The sequence below is a fragment of the Periophthalmus magnuspinnatus genome, chromosome 20 (assembly GCF_009829125.3).
Source record: "Periophthalmus magnuspinnatus isolate fPerMag1 chromosome 20, fPerMag1.2.pri, whole genome shotgun sequence".
Taxonomy (NCBI): domain Eukaryota; kingdom Metazoa; phylum Chordata; class Actinopteri; order Gobiiformes; family Gobiidae; genus Periophthalmus; species Periophthalmus magnuspinnatus.
Window position 1 is genome coordinate 21,952,828 of NC_047145.1, and position 16,425 is coordinate 21,969,252.

The following is a 16,425-nucleotide window of genomic DNA, read 5'->3' on the forward strand; positions in this document are numbered from 1 at the left end:
AGGACGGAGTCTGCTTTAGCTTTAAGGATCAGTGACTGCAGGAAAAATTACGAGACATTTCAGCGGAGCGTTCAGAGGAAGAGGCGCGGTCAGAGGAAATGTGAAATACACGTGAGTCACTATTAATCATTTCTAATGTGTCCAACCTCGTAGATTGATCATTAAAATTCAATTTGTTACAGTATTTCTCAAAGCTGTCATCTTTATTTACAGCACATGTGTCAAACTCAAGGCCCGGGGGCCAAATGCGGCCCGCCACTTCATTTTATTTGGCCCGCGAGAAGATAAATTAAAAGGCGTGGCTGTCATTTTAAAATAAGCCTATGCTGCTTCAATGTGTGACTGATAATAAACTAATGAGATTTTCCCAACAAGTGGAACTGAGAAATATTTGCAAATAATCATCACAAAATGTTTATGAAGAGGAAAACTGTTGGCATGGAAGGACGTCGACATTTTGACACCAAACACAGAGCTAAGTATGAAAAAGTTAGTCTGCAAGAAAAACAACAAATTGTCCAATAATTAAAAGGCTGTAAAAGGCCGTATTTGAAGCAGAGCTGAAGGTCTGTGAGGAGGTGTGTCCCGACCAGAAACACACTTAAAAATGTCAGTTTATCACAGAAAAGTAATTACATTTATTTTACATGACATTCGGTTACATTTAGTGACATTTACACTGCCGCACAGTTACATCTGGCCCTTGATGGCGGCCATTTTGCTGATGTGGCCCTCAGTGAAAATGAGTTTGACGCCTCTGATTTACAGTATAGTATAATATTTGGTTTTCTACGAAGGTTAGAGCTTTGAGAGTGTTTAAACAAGAGAGAAATGTGAGAAAATGTTAATGCCTGTGTGAGAAAAGTGTATAAAGTGTGTGGTGAGGGGTTTTACAGCTGCAAAACATAGAGAATAATTGTCTGATAACTTATACTTCGCTGATTTCGCCTATTGCGGGTTAGTACACATTTCCTTACTCCTCAGGCTTGTAGAATGGTCAGATACGCTGTAGAGTAAATGGTCAGTGAATGCCTCTCCTCTTTAATCTTATAGTCGGGAAACGTCTCTGAAGCAGCTCACACATTTGGTTCATTCTCTCCTCGGTGAATGTAAATGAGCCGAGGTGCGTTCATGGCTCTCCAGGTAAAACGTGTACCACATAAAACCTGCCATGGTCCACTCTACGGGCTCCAGGTCATTTTACAAGGACAGGGAAATGTACTAGACTTTCTAACAAATGCTCTAGACAAAGTTCTTCACAAAAATTATAATCCAACTCCATTTGAGGACATTAAATGCATCAGATGTTTAAAGGGCTCATATTACACTATCTTCTGATCTGTTCTACTGTTGTTTCCTCGTCACAAACAGACCCGGAGTTGTGTTTTTTGTTTCATTCAGACATGTTCAACACAAAAACCCTGCATATTTAGGCTTAGTTCTTGTCTCAAACTGAAAACGCTCTGTTCCACGTTGTGATGTCATCATGTGGTGATACAGGAAGTGCTCCACTGTGTTTTTAAACTCCACACACCTTCACAAGTAATTTGGATTATTTCAGCCCTGGAATTTGATATCTCTACTGCATTAAAGGTAAAAGGAGTGTTACGATCCAGCTCGGGTGGGGACAGGGAAGTAACAAAAGAAACAAAGATGAAAAATGGTAAATTAAGAAGTAATTTCATTGAACATTAATGTTAAGGGTAAACTAAACAGAAGAGGTCTAAAAATATTGAAACAAACAGTACTGTGCAAGGTTTAAAACAAAAAAAGTAAAGTTCACGAAAACACAACACAGAGTCAGTTCTGACGGCCATGTGTCTCAAGACACAAAGTCACTACCACCGTAGTGACACACAAGAGAGGCACGCTGCACATACAAAATGGCAGACTGGCCACACACAGGCCCCAGGATTGGCCAGGCTGGAAAACAGTCTCCAGTCACAGCCAACAGCCACGATTATAGGGAAAGTACAGATTCAGGGACACATACATACTAAAAGTAATGGACAAATACAAACAACGAAAAGAACTAACAAGGAGCTGTTAACTTGAAAACTACCACTGCATGAGCGTTTTGAGTTTGGAGATGTAACAGACTAATAATAAAGTATTTCTCAAACATGTGCGAATGAAACACAACACCACTCAAGTATGTTTTTGAGGAGGTAGCAGCATTCTAACGTGGTTTAAAGCTACAAGAGTCCATTTTATGTGATGTAAGACTTTTAATAACCATCTGTGCACTTAAGGCAGTGACCCAGATTTTTTTCATGTATTTGACCAAAGTTTGTCTTGCCTTGTATACTGTATAACAGCTCTTGAGGTCAAAAGATGTCTGCTGTGTTCTGCCTGCAACTAATTAGAAGTATTTTATTGTATGATGATTAAGAAGTGTTTGTTAGCATGAGAGTTGTTGTTCGCTTTTCCGCCATGGCACAACTCCACACTGGGAGTTGTGAAAAGAGCTTAAAATGCTCTGAATCCACAAGGTACGTGAGGAATAACTACCGGAGTATAAGTCACACTTTTTTCATAGTTTGTCAAGGGGTGCAACTTATTCTCAAATGCGATTTATATGTGAAATATATGTTGTTGTTGTTTTATTATTATGCTTTTTTTTTTTTTGGCTGGTGCGACTTATACTCCTGAAAATATGATAGTTCTGTTTTAAGAAAAAACTCAAAAATGTGGTTCTGAGCTTTTAACATAATGCAGTATAAAGAGCATTTACCAGATGTGCTTAGACCAGTGATGGAACGCAACAAAGTAAAAGCAGTAAATTACTACAGCTAAGTAAAAATTTTAGGTATCTGTACTTCCTACTCCACTACATTTTTGAACTTGACTGAAAAGTTAAAGTATTTTTATTATAGTTTGAGACCTGCTGAAAAGCCTGAGGGGTTTATTTTTTTTTATCAAGTTCATAATTTGAGCAAACAAGAATATACAAATAAAAACAGCTAAAATAAAAATATCCATTCAGCTGTTTCTGTTCAACAAAACTCAGCTCAAATCTTTATCAAAATCACCACATTTGAAGCTTTATGAGACTCAAAATCTGCGTGAAATACTGATATTTTTAACTCCACGCACATTTTAATGCTTTAACACTGTGATACTTCTACATTTACTCCATTTGTTGCTCCTTATCTGTACTTTTACTCAACAAAATGGAGTACATCTTCCACCACGGAGTTAGACTGGTGATACATTTGAGAGGCAAATGTAGTTATCTCTGTCTCTGTCCTGGTTCCACTGCGTCGCATTAAGCCGTCAACAGGACCAGCCATTTTTAAACCCAAACAGCTGAACACATCCAAAACTGAAATATAAATCACTCTCTGTCATCTCAACCAGAGTAGACAAAAATACCTCAAATGTTGACTATAGCTTTACATTGGTGGACCTGCTCTTTCTGTCCAAGTCGGAGCCAAGACTCCAGTCTGCACAGCCAGCGCCGCGCACTCACTCAGTCACGTCAGCAATTTCAGAGGCTATTACTTCTCCAACACTTAAATAAATAACTGGGAGAACATAAATCTGTGTGCAGAGGGTATAACGCACAGCCAGAAGGAGCGCGGTTTATGGAGGGAGGCAAAACTCTACTATTACATCTTAAAGGGCCTGTATTTCAACGTTTTTTTTCTGATCCGTGTTATAATGTTGTTTCCTCGTCACAAACAGAGCTGGAGTTGTGTGTTTTTTGTTTCATTTACGCATGTTTAACACACAAATTCTGCACATTTAAGGCTGAGTTCTTCTCTCAAACTGAAAACACACCGTTCCACCTTGTGATGTCATCGTGTGGTAGTACAGGAAGTGCTCCACCTTCACCTGAGAACTGAACTAAAGGTAAAAGCAGCTGTTAACTTGAAAACTACCACTTCATGACATCACAGGGTGGAACAGAGCGTTTTGGCATACTGTATTGCGTAAGAACATGTGATAGAACAGAAACAAATACTTAAATAAGAGTCGCGATACTTCATAATAACATTACTCAAGTATAAGTACAAAGTAGTGGTGCAAGGAATTACTGGAGTGTGTCTAAAAAATATTTGGGAAAACTGCGACTCAAGAGTAAAACGCAACATCTGATTTATGATTTGAAGTGAATGTGAATAAAAGAACAGTACATAAAATGATGCACTAAATCTGGTATTTTCTAAGGATGGACACAACAATGAGAAAAACTACATTATATCTGAAGGAGCGGTGCAAGAAACACAAATATTCAAATAATTTCATATTGTCAACATAAAGCGTTTGTCATTTATAGACTGACAGTGTCCAGCTTTGGAGATGTGTGGAGATAGACTAAAAAAAACACGACTCCAGGTCTGTTTTTGAGGAGGAAACAGTGTTAGAACATGACTTAAAGCTCACAGGAGTCCATGTTGTCTTTTATGGTACTGCGATGAAGAGGAGGAGGCAGCGGAAACGGAGTAAAAGTGATGGAGGGCAAAGTGAAGGACAAACAGCAGGCTCTGCGCTGGTGTCTCTGGAGGGAGAGTGCAGAGAAACAAGAGAGGGGAACGAAGCTAAACAAAGGCTGACTGATTGGGCTGATCTTACTGGAGTTTCTCATTTAAAGGTGCATTGCGAAACTTTTCTGGCAGGTCAGGAGAAGTCACTGCTTTGCCTGGAATTGTCATGGATCATGTTTTGATTTGTTGTTCTTCATATTTTATTCGTTTTCCTGTGTTTTTGAGCTTTACTTCCTGTATTTTAGCCTCATTTTTGGTGCATTGTCAAGAAATATTCCACAGTATGACCTTAATCTTATGTATTTCCATGGAGACGAGCAGCTGATGGAACCAGTACAAATTACAGGTCAGCTCTGTGGAGAGGCGATTCTCCTCACAGGCAGCGTGCATGTTTTTCAAGAGTTTTTTTTTTTAACAATAAAACAACACATGATTAAATAAATGACAGACAGATATGTTTAATGCCATACTGTACAACATTCCAGGCAAAGCAATAACATCTCCATGGAGACGAGCCGGAAGCAGAAAAGTTACACTGTGCACCTTTAAAAACTGGTGTGAATTATCCCCAGTTTACACCAAAAGCAGCAACAGTGCTCAATTTTTCAGCAGGAGAACAACAGGAAATGGGAAAATAATAAACTTCCGATGCCCTTTCAAAATAAGATCTCTAAACTACAGTCATGTGTCACATCCAGAAGCTCAGGGAATGAACAAAAGTTTATAGTCGTGGGGGATAATTCAACACAGTTTCACAAGGACAAGTTATGAAGGAAAAGGCAGATGGCGCAGACACCGAAACTTTGATGGCAAGTCGCCTCATTAATGCGAGCGCTGAGCCATGGTTTGTTATTGCTCCAAAGCACCGTCCCTCTTGTTAACGTTGCTGTAGTTTCAAAACATAATTAATCCGATGTAAGCAATATAAAACAGTTTGGTGTTTTAACATGGGGATATACAGAGGTTAGCGGAGCCGGTGCAGCTTTGACGCTTTTAAAAATCTGCGGGTTTGCGGCTTTGCTTATGTTACTGTTCCGGATTAACTTCTTCTGTTATATACGTTATACATATGGATTTTTGTTTTGTTTGGCTGTAAAATGCAGTTCATAGACACAAGTTTAAGTTTTTAAGAAGTGCTGAATGAATAAATAAAAGTTAGTTCTCGTTCAGACTGTTTAGCGCTGTGATAAAATTGAAAATCCACACATGTTTGGATTTATCATAATCTGTCCATAAAGTTCCCAAATTAACCTTTTGGCTTCATGTTCTTCGATCTGAAAAACACCCCACCTGTCCGGCTGAATAATGCCACCAGCCTCTGACCTTTTTGCGTGATGCTGCTCAAAAAGCCAGTTTTTTTTTAGTCTTTTTTTTTACAAGGTTGTACGAGCAGCACTGATTTAGAGAGTTTAAAACTGCAGAATGGTTCACTCTAGGACAGCCAATATCTGACTGACAGAGTTCATTTCATATTGTGCTCGGGGACATCAATTTTCCCCAAACTATTTTTCAACTGCAATTTTGTGAGCCACATCAGAGACAATTGAAAGAGACTCACGGCTAGAGAAGGGCTAATATGGATTTTTTGAGCCAATAAATGGATAAAGCTAACCTGCTAGCCGTCGCGCTCCAAACAGGAAGCGAACTTGGGCGCTCTTCCGGCTCCATCGAGTTCGCTTTACATTGGAAAACTGTCACTCCTCCGTCTGTAACTGCAGCTGTGACCCGATATATCACCCATTCCTACTCACCGCTATGACTTTTAACGAAACAATTTGAAGTAAAGATTGAGGAGCTGGTGGCGCGGTGTCGGTTGTCGTCAGGATGTGAAAGTAAACAGCATCTGCATTTGTTTTCCTCTGCAGCGCCGTCAGTAGGAGATCGCACACGCTCTGCTCCATCAAACAATACGAAAAACCTCAATAACTAACTCAAACGGTGTAAGAGGAGCGTTAAAATGAAATAAACGCAACAAATTAGGCTTGACTTTGAAAAGGAAACAGTGATTAATAAGACAAGAGCTGCTCGTTTACGCTGCTGAACAAAAAATGTCCGCTGGAATTTCAAAAGTTTAGTTTCCTGTAAAATCATAAAGATAAATGTACCACGACCGAGCTCAAAGAATAACTAATTAGATAAACTTTCAAAAAAAACCCACAACACTAAAATAAAGAGGCATTATCTTATTTTTAAGACGCAAAAGGATGAAGTAGAATATCATAAAGTTAAACATACAAGAAATTAATCAGAAAGAGCAGAAAGAAGAGTAATCTTACGTTATCTGCCCCTTTTCCAGACAGTACTTCAACAAAATATTTCATTACGTTTCATTTAAAATCACAAACATTAACATAACATTAGCATAAGATTCACATGAGGGAGCAAACTCTTTGTGGAAGATAAAATACTTGATGATTAGATGCAGACAGAGCGCAGCAGTCTAGTTTTATGTGCTGCTTTTACGATATACTCAAAGGGGGAAACACAAAATGCAGGCATTAATAAGAATAAATGTTGTAAATAAAAATATTGTAGTGTTCTGGTGTAGGGAAACACACTGAATTTCTTCTGGATGTTTATTTTCAGAACAGAAGGGCCGTGACGCACGACAAAACAAGAGCAAAACAACAGCAGTCTCAACCGTAGACTGTTTATATATATATATTTATATATAAATGGACGTAGTTAACCTGCTAGCCGCTACGCTACAAATAGAAAGTGATCATGGGCACGCTTCCTGCTCCATCGACTCTGGCTTCAATTCACTTTTTATTGATAAACTGTGGTCCCTCTCTCTGTAACTGCTGCTGTCAGACTCGTCATTTTGGTCTTTAATGTTCGTATTAACCCGCTCGAAATGATCCTGGGGTTTTTAGTTCACTATTGTGTCTGTAAATCAACATATGAAAAAAAATAAAATAATAATAATTAAAATAAATAATAAAATAAATAATACATAACAATACATAATACATAATAAATCATAAATAATAATAATAAAAATAATAAAAAATAATAAAAACTGTCCCCTCTCTCTGTACCTGCTGCTTCAGACTCATTTTGGTCTTAAATGTTCGTATTAACCCTCTACATGATCCTGTGGTTTTTATTTCACTTTTGTGTCTGTAAATCAACATATGAACATTAAAAATAGACAAATCAGGTCCTTCTTTCCCTGAGGTCGCTCCTGTTAGCGTTAGCAACAGGTTTGATTGACAGCGTTGCTAAGCACCCGATCCCTGCTAAACCAGCAGTGTGGGTGAGAAGGGGTGTTACCTTCAACAGCCTCGCTCCAGATTGGCTCTTTGGTTGCTATGATACTGTGGAACTTCCAAACTAGCCGCTATAACTGCTCTAGCCTCCATGAGCTTCTTTTGACTTTTTACAATCTATGGTTTCAACTCACTCGACTCACTGGTCGCCAAAACGTACCAGTAACTGACCAATCGAACCTTCACGTTAACTTGTCGTCATAGCAACCAAGTGTCACATACAAAAGCAGTTACATAAACAACATATAAACAGTCACAAGAACAACGACTACACACAAAACACCAGATCATTACAACACTCAAACTAAACCCTATGAAAAACCCGACTAACAGATGCCTGAGCGTGAAAATAAAACCACTAAAAGAGTCGGCAGTTCCGCCTCTAAAACACAAACTGCCCTGTGCCCTTTGCCTCCAGCGCTCTGACTCTCTGTGCCTCACTGCCCCGAGGGAGGAGCCGGAGGAGGCAGATAAACGTCCAAAATGGATGACCCTTTTGCAGGTCAATAAAGCCTTCACACAGGCCTGGAGGCTTTAGCGAGAGGACTGCGAGACAGCAAAACGCCGTCCTGCTCCACTGGCTCCATTTCATATCACACTGAGTTTAATGAAGTGACCGAGATAACGCCAAGGAAACCGGTCACAACAAGATCTGTCCTGGGGAGCGCTAAGGCGAGGAAAACGTCTACTTAAGCACATTTATTATTACAAACAGAGCCGTGGGAGTTATTTGGGGTAACACCATATGGGCGTTTTAAAAGGTGAAGTGTAGGCCTATATTTTACCGACCAAGAACACAAATAAAATAAAATAATGGCATCTAAACATAGCTAAAAACTATATATTTATGTACATATTTTAAGTTAATAAATGCAAAACAAAACAATCTCGGAAAAATCTGATATATATTTTGAAATGAGAGTTTTTTTTTATATCATACAAAGGCAAAGGACACCACTAAATACATCAGATTTGATTAAATTACACCTGTTAATTTACAGTTTTGACAGAATCTGCAGTGATTTCTTAAAACAAACGTCTTCCAATGTGATCAAAAACCTACCAAAAATAAGTTATTTCTTCTTTTGACCCAGCATTTGACCCTCCAAAGCTCTTTTCAGTATAAATTCTTGAAAGGAGACATGACAGACCAGTATAATATAGTGATCTTGAGAGTTCACGCTTCACAGTGACTTGTTAAATCCACCGGTCAGACCACGACAGAGGCTGACCAATAGGAAAAAAAAGTTTGTTTTTGAGCGTTACGGACACATAATATATATTTTACTAGCTGCATTTGCCCGTAACAGGGACGCACCAACCTGATATCCCAGCTGGGCATAGACGCTGATGTAATATGACTATTTACTGGCTCAGAAAGTCTCATGATGTTTGATTTTATTATTTATACAAAGGACAAAGGTGTTCTGTAGTTTCTTGAGAGGTCGATAACAGCTACATAGCACATTTGAACCAGTTCTGTCTTATTTTATCTTTAATTAAAGGGAATAAATGCTGTTTTCGGATCCTCTCTTCCCTCACCTGGCTGGAATAACCCACACCTGGCTAAGATGACCCCCACCCTGCCGTGGATAAGCCTCTCTCTGTACACTCCTGGACACATCTGCAGCCTGCCCGTCCTGTTTCAGCCCTGGTTCAGCCCTGGTTCTGTCCTGGTTCTGTCCTGGTTCTGTCCTGGTTTAGCCCTGGTTTAGCCCTGGTTTTGCCCTGGTTCAGTCCTGGTTCAGCCCTGGTTCAGTCCTGGTTCAGTCCTGGTTAAGTCATGGTTCAGTCCATGGGAGTGAATCTCTCCTTTACTGTGCTTCTCCTCGAGGTTTCTCTTTTTCCCTGTGGGTTGTTTTGAGTTTTTCCTCACCGAGAAGGAGGGTCTACGGACAGGGGGCGCTCTGGGGCAATGGTTCCTGCAGGACGAGGGTCTAAGCACAGGGGGCGCTCTGGGACCCTTCTCCATTTGCTCGTCTGTTTCTGTTTTATTGTTCATTTTCTAACTTTCTTTTGCTTAAATCAATTCTCACATTCAGCCCTAGGAGGCGACGCTGTTGAAATTTTGGGCTTTACAAAAATAAACTGAATTGTTTTCAGTCTCAGGTATCAGCAGATATTTAAATATTTATAGTATCGAAATTGGTATCGTAACTGAAACGCTGGATCGGCACATCGACATAGGCACATTTAGAGTGTTTTTTATTGCTTTGTGCAGCAGCTTGTTCATAAAATGTGCTCTACAAAAAAGTTGGCTTTGATAATATCACCAAAATATCTAATCTTCTTCCAATTTCATGCAGTTAACCTCAATGTTATCAGCCTCACATCGTTTCATGTAGATGTGTAGCCTGGCAGCACATCCCCGCTCCGTCTCATCAGTATGCCGGGCCAAACCACTGCGTCGTTTGATAAGTGCTTTCTCTCTGCTGCGGCTGCTGTTGTCCCTGGTTTACCATTCTCATTCTGAGTCCACAAAAGAGGAGTGATCTGTTCTGAAGTCTCTGCACAGCTTCCCCGAGTTTTGAGGAGATTTCAGCCAAAAATTCAATGGAAACATGCTCAGAAATTAATGAGAAGGCAAACATTATCAGCTGCTAAAATCTCTGATGTTCAAAGCCCGAATGGTCCATCATAAATCTTATATTAGTTTATGCAAATATAAAGCAAGGTCAAGAAGTAACTCCCTGAACTATGTCGATCCTCATTTGTAATTTGAGAAGCAGGTCCGAGTCTTAATGGATCTAAAGCCAGATTTAGTCTCTTTAAGGGTTTAGGCCTGGTTTAGTCCTAATTTAGACCTGGTTTAGACCTGGTTTAGTCCTAATTTAGACCTGGTTTAGACCTGGTTTAGACCTGGTTTAGACCTGGTTTAGACCTGGTTTAGACCTGGTTTAGACCTGGTTTAGACCTGGTTTAGACCTGGTTTAGTCCTAATCTAGACCAGGTTTAGACCTGGTTCAGACCTGCTTCAGACCTGGTTTAGTGCAGATTTAGACCTGGTTTCGACCTGGTTTTGAGCTGGTTTAGACCTAATTTATATCTAAATTAGACCTAATTTATACCTGGTTTAGTCCTAATTTAAATCTGGTTTAGTGCAGATTTAGACTTGGTTTCAACCTGGTTTTGAATTGGTTTAGACCTAATTTAGACCTGGTTTAGACCTGGTTTAGTCCTAATTTAGACCTGGTTTAGTGCAGATTTAGACCTGGTTTAGTGCAGATTTAGACCTGGTTTAGGCCTGGTTTAGACCTGGTTTAGGCCTGGATGCATTCATACTAGTTCAGCGTTCCGCTTAGTTTGATCTTCATGTGGGCTTGGGCTGGTCCTGGTTTAGTCCTGGTCTGGTCCAAGTTTAGTTCTGGATTAAGTTCCATCTTTGGTCCCAGTTTTGATCCCACTTTAGACCTAACTTTGTCCTGGGCTGATTCAAACCTAGTTTAAACTTGGTTAAAGAAGACATATTGTGCTTGTGTCTCTATCGTTCTCATCTCTGACACTTTTGGATCATTATGTTATAATTTGCACATTTAAAATCACAATATTCATCTAAAATAACTTAAAAAAGAAACAAGTTCGCCGACTTCTGCGTTAGAAAACTGCGGTGTCCAATGGGAGCTGACGTCACCATAAACACCATCACAACAAAGCGCTATGGACAGCTGCACATCACACTAGCAAGGAGCATTTTTTTTTCATTTGTGCCAAAATAACTACACGACGCTGACGAATCCTATGTGTATCACCGATTAAAAAAATAAATTAAAGAAGGAAGTGCGTATGTCATAGTGGGCGTGGACAGGTGAAGGTGAAAACAGGAATTCACCAGCAAAATGGCGTCTTGAAGATAAGCAATTAAATCACTCCAAAACAACTGCAGACAGTAAATGAGAAGGAAACAACTATAACATGGTAGAAAGCTCTGAAAAGTCCATTTTGCAGAATAGCTCTGATTTAAATCCTCGCCCTATACTTAAAATCACTATTCTAGTCTATGGGTGAACCCTATAATGATCGTGTAGCCTTAGCATGGACAATGACCTGTATTATTATTCCAGTCTGCTCTTCAGGCTCACTGCTGAATCGTAAGTGCCCTGTATTTTTCTATCTACGCCCAGACGAGAAGTGAACCTAATCCCGTTTGAACCATCCTCCTCTCCAGCTCCACAAGATTAAGAGCTATTGCACTTCCATCACAGCGGCTCAAATCCCCGGGTCACGAGTGGAGCGTTTCAAGTTAATTTTCACTTTACTCCTTTTTCTCAACACAAAGACACAGCGGCCTTCAAGAATCATTTTTGTTCAATTTATAATCACAAAGTTTCCTGACAAAGTTCGAAAAGGGGCTTTACACAAGTGCAGAGACATTGGAAGAAGCAGTAAGGTCATCCAGGTAATATTAAAATAGCAGTACACTAGTAATAAACTCAGTAAGTAGTAAGTAAACAATTCAAATTACATCTGCTGTAGTCAAGTTAATGTATTGAGTATTTATAGTTTGAAGTAGCAGTACTTTCTGAGTCTTCATAATAAGGTCGTTCAGTGAGCCATTTCTGCGTGGTAGCTAATATTTCTTATCTGCTCACTGACAAAAGCCTGGGCTAATAGACTGAAAAGTCACCCATCAGCAGTTTGTCATGGTAACAACCATTTATGGAACTACAAGCGGGTCTTCATTAATAATTATGCATGAGCTATCAATCACTGTCAGCGCGGGTACAGGGCGTCGTCCAATTTGAAGATCACTGTTATTTTCAGGTCATCATTTTAGGTTTAAGTGAAGCAATCGACTCCTGACATGTTTTTGTAAATGCAGTATATATGTTTCCATTGCAAAAGTTAAAGAAGAACTATTTGTACTTGTCTCTGGTGTAGAGTTACAATCTCTGACACTCGTGGATCATCATGTTACAATTTGCACATTTTAATTCACAATATTCATCTAAAACGGCTTAATAAAAGAAACAAATCCAATGACTTCCGCGTTAGAAAACTGCGGTGTCCAATGGGAGCTGACGTTGATGTAAACACTGCAGAACTCTACGTATATCATCATTTAAGAAAATAAAACAGAACAAAGTAAATACATCAGAGCGGATGTGTACTGTTGGCGGTAAAAATGAGGATTCATCAGCGATATGGTGTGAAAATGAGATGAAAGATTGCTCAAACATGAATCACCACAAAAACAACTTGAGAGCGTCAATAAGAAGGAAACAACTCTGAAAAATCACTTTAGCAAAATAGGGCTGAAGTGAAGTAATGAAATCCCATGTTTTCTTATATATGCTGTAGATATATTTCCATTGCAAGAGTTAAGTTTCAGTGCAAGTTGCGTTTCAACAGTTTCATGTTTTGGACTCTCACATTTAACCAGAGATAAAGCGATAAAGCAAATAATTATGTTTTTACATGGGTTTCAGCTTCCTGTTATAGGCAACATTTTGAGGACTTTTGCCCATTCAAAAGATTTTAGTTTTAATAGTTTGCATTTTTCTGAAGCTCGCTGACAGTGACATAATGAATGACTCCATACAGTCACTGCTGGGGTAATTGTCTGGAAAGAGGCACTAAAACGGCTTTAATGTGGGATTATAGCATCAATAAACCACTGGTCCCTTGAGGACAGGTTTACACTTGTCCTGGTTAGAGCCACATTTAGTCCTGAGGTAGACTTGGTTTGGTCCTGGTCTAGTCCAGGTTCAGTTTGGTGTTTAGTCGTGAATAATTGACTTTTAAGAATAGTCTCAGGTAGTTACAACTCAACTTCCAATGGTATCAAGTAAAAATAAAAATAAAATCCTCATTATGGTGACAATTATGGTCTTAAATTTCCAGCACAGGCCGATATTTTGTTTCGGCCGATCTGCTGCCCAAAGAATCCACAAAAAGCTTTACTTGGACACTGCGGGTGAATTTGGTGTCAATTTAAAAAAAATAAAAAAATATGTGAAATAAATAAATAAAATGATAAAAACAAAATAGTAAATATTAAATAAAATAAATGATAAAAATCTGTCCTACACATTGGCTCAAAAATATCGGCAGATCTAATTAGCAATAGGTTTCTCTGGATTCTAAACAATCGGTATCGGCATCATCCATGAAAAAAACTCACATTAGTCAATCTCTAGTACATTATAGTATATAGTAAACGCTCGAGGTGCACTGTGTAACTTATCTATTTTGGATTTATTCCATCAAAAATACTGTAAACATGCATTTTTACTATACTTTTGTGATATTTTTTCAGACCAAGGTTTAGTTTGTTTTCATTCGTAACAGTTTGAACTACAACATGAGAAGGAAACGAGCAACAAAGCACAAAACAGAACCGGACCAACTCAAATCGGCCATTTCTGTAAAAGAGAAACCACATTATGGACTGGGACGGAGCAAATATTATTGGGACAGAGGACAAAAAACAAATACGGAAACGAATGTGCCCAATGGACTTTAAACTGACACGAGGGGCCTTTTTACTCTCACACAACTGGGATACTGTCCTGAAGAAGTTGGACTGCAGATGGCGCTGTCGTCCTGCCTCCACCGGTAGGAAGACAGCGGCGAAACCTGTTTAAATCAGCTGACCGGACACGCCGCAGTAACATCACGTGACCACTGTGAGGAAGAGCGCTAGAGAGCAGTCGAAACTGTCAGGTATAAAAACAAACTACACCTCGGTCTGAAAAAAGAATCTGTTATGATAGATTATTGAAAAAAACAGATTAACCTCATTGAACGGTGCATCTTTACTGCGAATGGGGTCACCTCTCCACAGATCTCACCAGTAACTTAGCCTGCTTGTCTCCATAATGGAAAAACATCTCCGTGGAGACTTGCAGTTACACAGTGCACCTTTAATGAGCTACAGAGGCAGGTGGATTATGTAAAGGAGAACATGGTTTTAGACAGCGGGGTCAGGACACTTGAACGGCAGAGTTAAACGTTGCTAAAAGGAACAAAGGTAGTTAGCCACAGCCGGAAATGATACTCACCATTCGATAGGGCCTGCTGCAGCTCTGAGTCCGATATCACTCCACTGCGGTCTTTGTCGACCCTGGGGACAGAAAGCAAAGATTAGATACCACTTCACACGCCCGCTCCCTCTCTCTAGACACAAAAGCCACAGGTACAACAAGGCACTCGCCATTTGTAATTTAATCCCAAGCCGCGTGCGTTCAGGTTTCAACACTACAGGCGAATGAATAGGGAGTCTATGAGTGGAAATTTGTAGCCTCACTGCTCCCCTGAGACGCACAGGCCAAATATCAGCGTGAGGTTTGATCCCGGGACACTGAAGCGAAACTAATGTGGGGAATGATGGCGCCCGTGAGGTGTCGGATTACAGAGAGCGTAGTGTAGCATTTTTACACAGTGATTTAGATCGTATGAGGATAAAATCAAACCAGCCCAGTCCAACTAGGCTTAAGGTTAAGGCTAGAGATGGGTTTTTTTCATGGCTGATGCTGATACCAATTGTTTAGAGTCCAGAGAAACCAACGGTTGCTAAGATCTGCTGATATTTTTGGGTTGATATGTAGAGCTGGTTTAGATTATTTTGCCTAAATTATGTCATTTTAATTCACTCCAAACTCCGCCCAAGCTCTTTTTTTTTTAACCACAAACCAATAAGAGAGCTGTGTAGACATGTTTTGTGCAGCTATCTCTTCATATTTAAGTGTTACTATTAAGCTTTGTGTGTACTTTTTAAGCAGCAGATCGACCAAAACAAAATATCGGCCTGCGCTGATGATTTAAAGCCGATAGCCAATACGCTAAAAAGGCCAAATATCGGGCAAACATCGGTCTATCTCTAGTTAAGGAATGAACTGTGACTGTCAAAATCCAAATATTAAAGATAAAATGAATATATAAAAGTACAGATGGATAGATTTTTTGTCTAATCACCAAATAGCCACAACTTAAAAATATTAAACAAATTGATCAAAAGCTGATAAACATTTATAATTATGGTCACATTTTTATATAGCGCTTTTTTCCACCTTCATGTCACTTAAAGCTCTTTACATCAAGGAACCACTCACACATTCATACAACAGTGTACATAGAGTGTGTTGCCCACGGACACAACGGCAGCATTCATCTGTGGGAGCTGGAATCGCACCGCCAGCATGTTTTGTTTTCTTTTTATAATCGAGAGTGGGATTCGAACAATCAGCCTTTAGCTCAGTGAACAAACACTTTACCAACTGAGCTACTGTCGGAAACCGCATTGTTGATAATTATGGCAATAAAAGGTAAGATAATATTAAATAACTTATCACGGGCTGATAAAAGCGTAGTGGATCATTGTCATTATTATATATTTATTTACATAGACCTGAACAGTGTGGCCAAATTAAATGAACTCATATGTCAAATAAGGAAATAGGTAATAAAACAAACACAGTCGTCGATCATAACAGGACCAGTGCAAACAGCTTCTCTTGCCTCTGCACGCATATTGAAGATGAAAGTTTGGCAATATAATCTTCAGGTGATGGCAATTTATAATAAAAAAAAACACTTACAAACTACAAAATCTAGAGATCTAAAGGTCATTTAGCTGCTGGACTCTTTTCTATAACTCACACTGCTAAATTAAGCGCTTGTTAATAGTTACTCATAATCAGGCACGTCGATAGAAATTTGGGGGC

The 16,425-nt window shown here is 39.4% G+C and overlaps 1 protein-coding gene across 2 annotated transcripts in view; it reads right to left on the minus strand.

Moving 5' to 3' along the window:
• The window catches only part of pdcd6 (programmed cell death 6), a 41,345-nt gene that overhangs the window by 19,525 nt on the left and 5,395 nt on the right, over positions 1 to 16,425 (minus strand). For both annotated transcript variants that reach the window (XM_033985739.2, XM_033985738.2), the window contains exon 2: positions 14,764 to 14,825. In XM_033985739.2, coding sequence (XP_033841630.1) covers positions 14,764 to 14,825 — 62 coding nt within the window. The remainder of the gene's footprint in view (positions 1 to 14,763; positions 14,826 to 16,425) is intronic.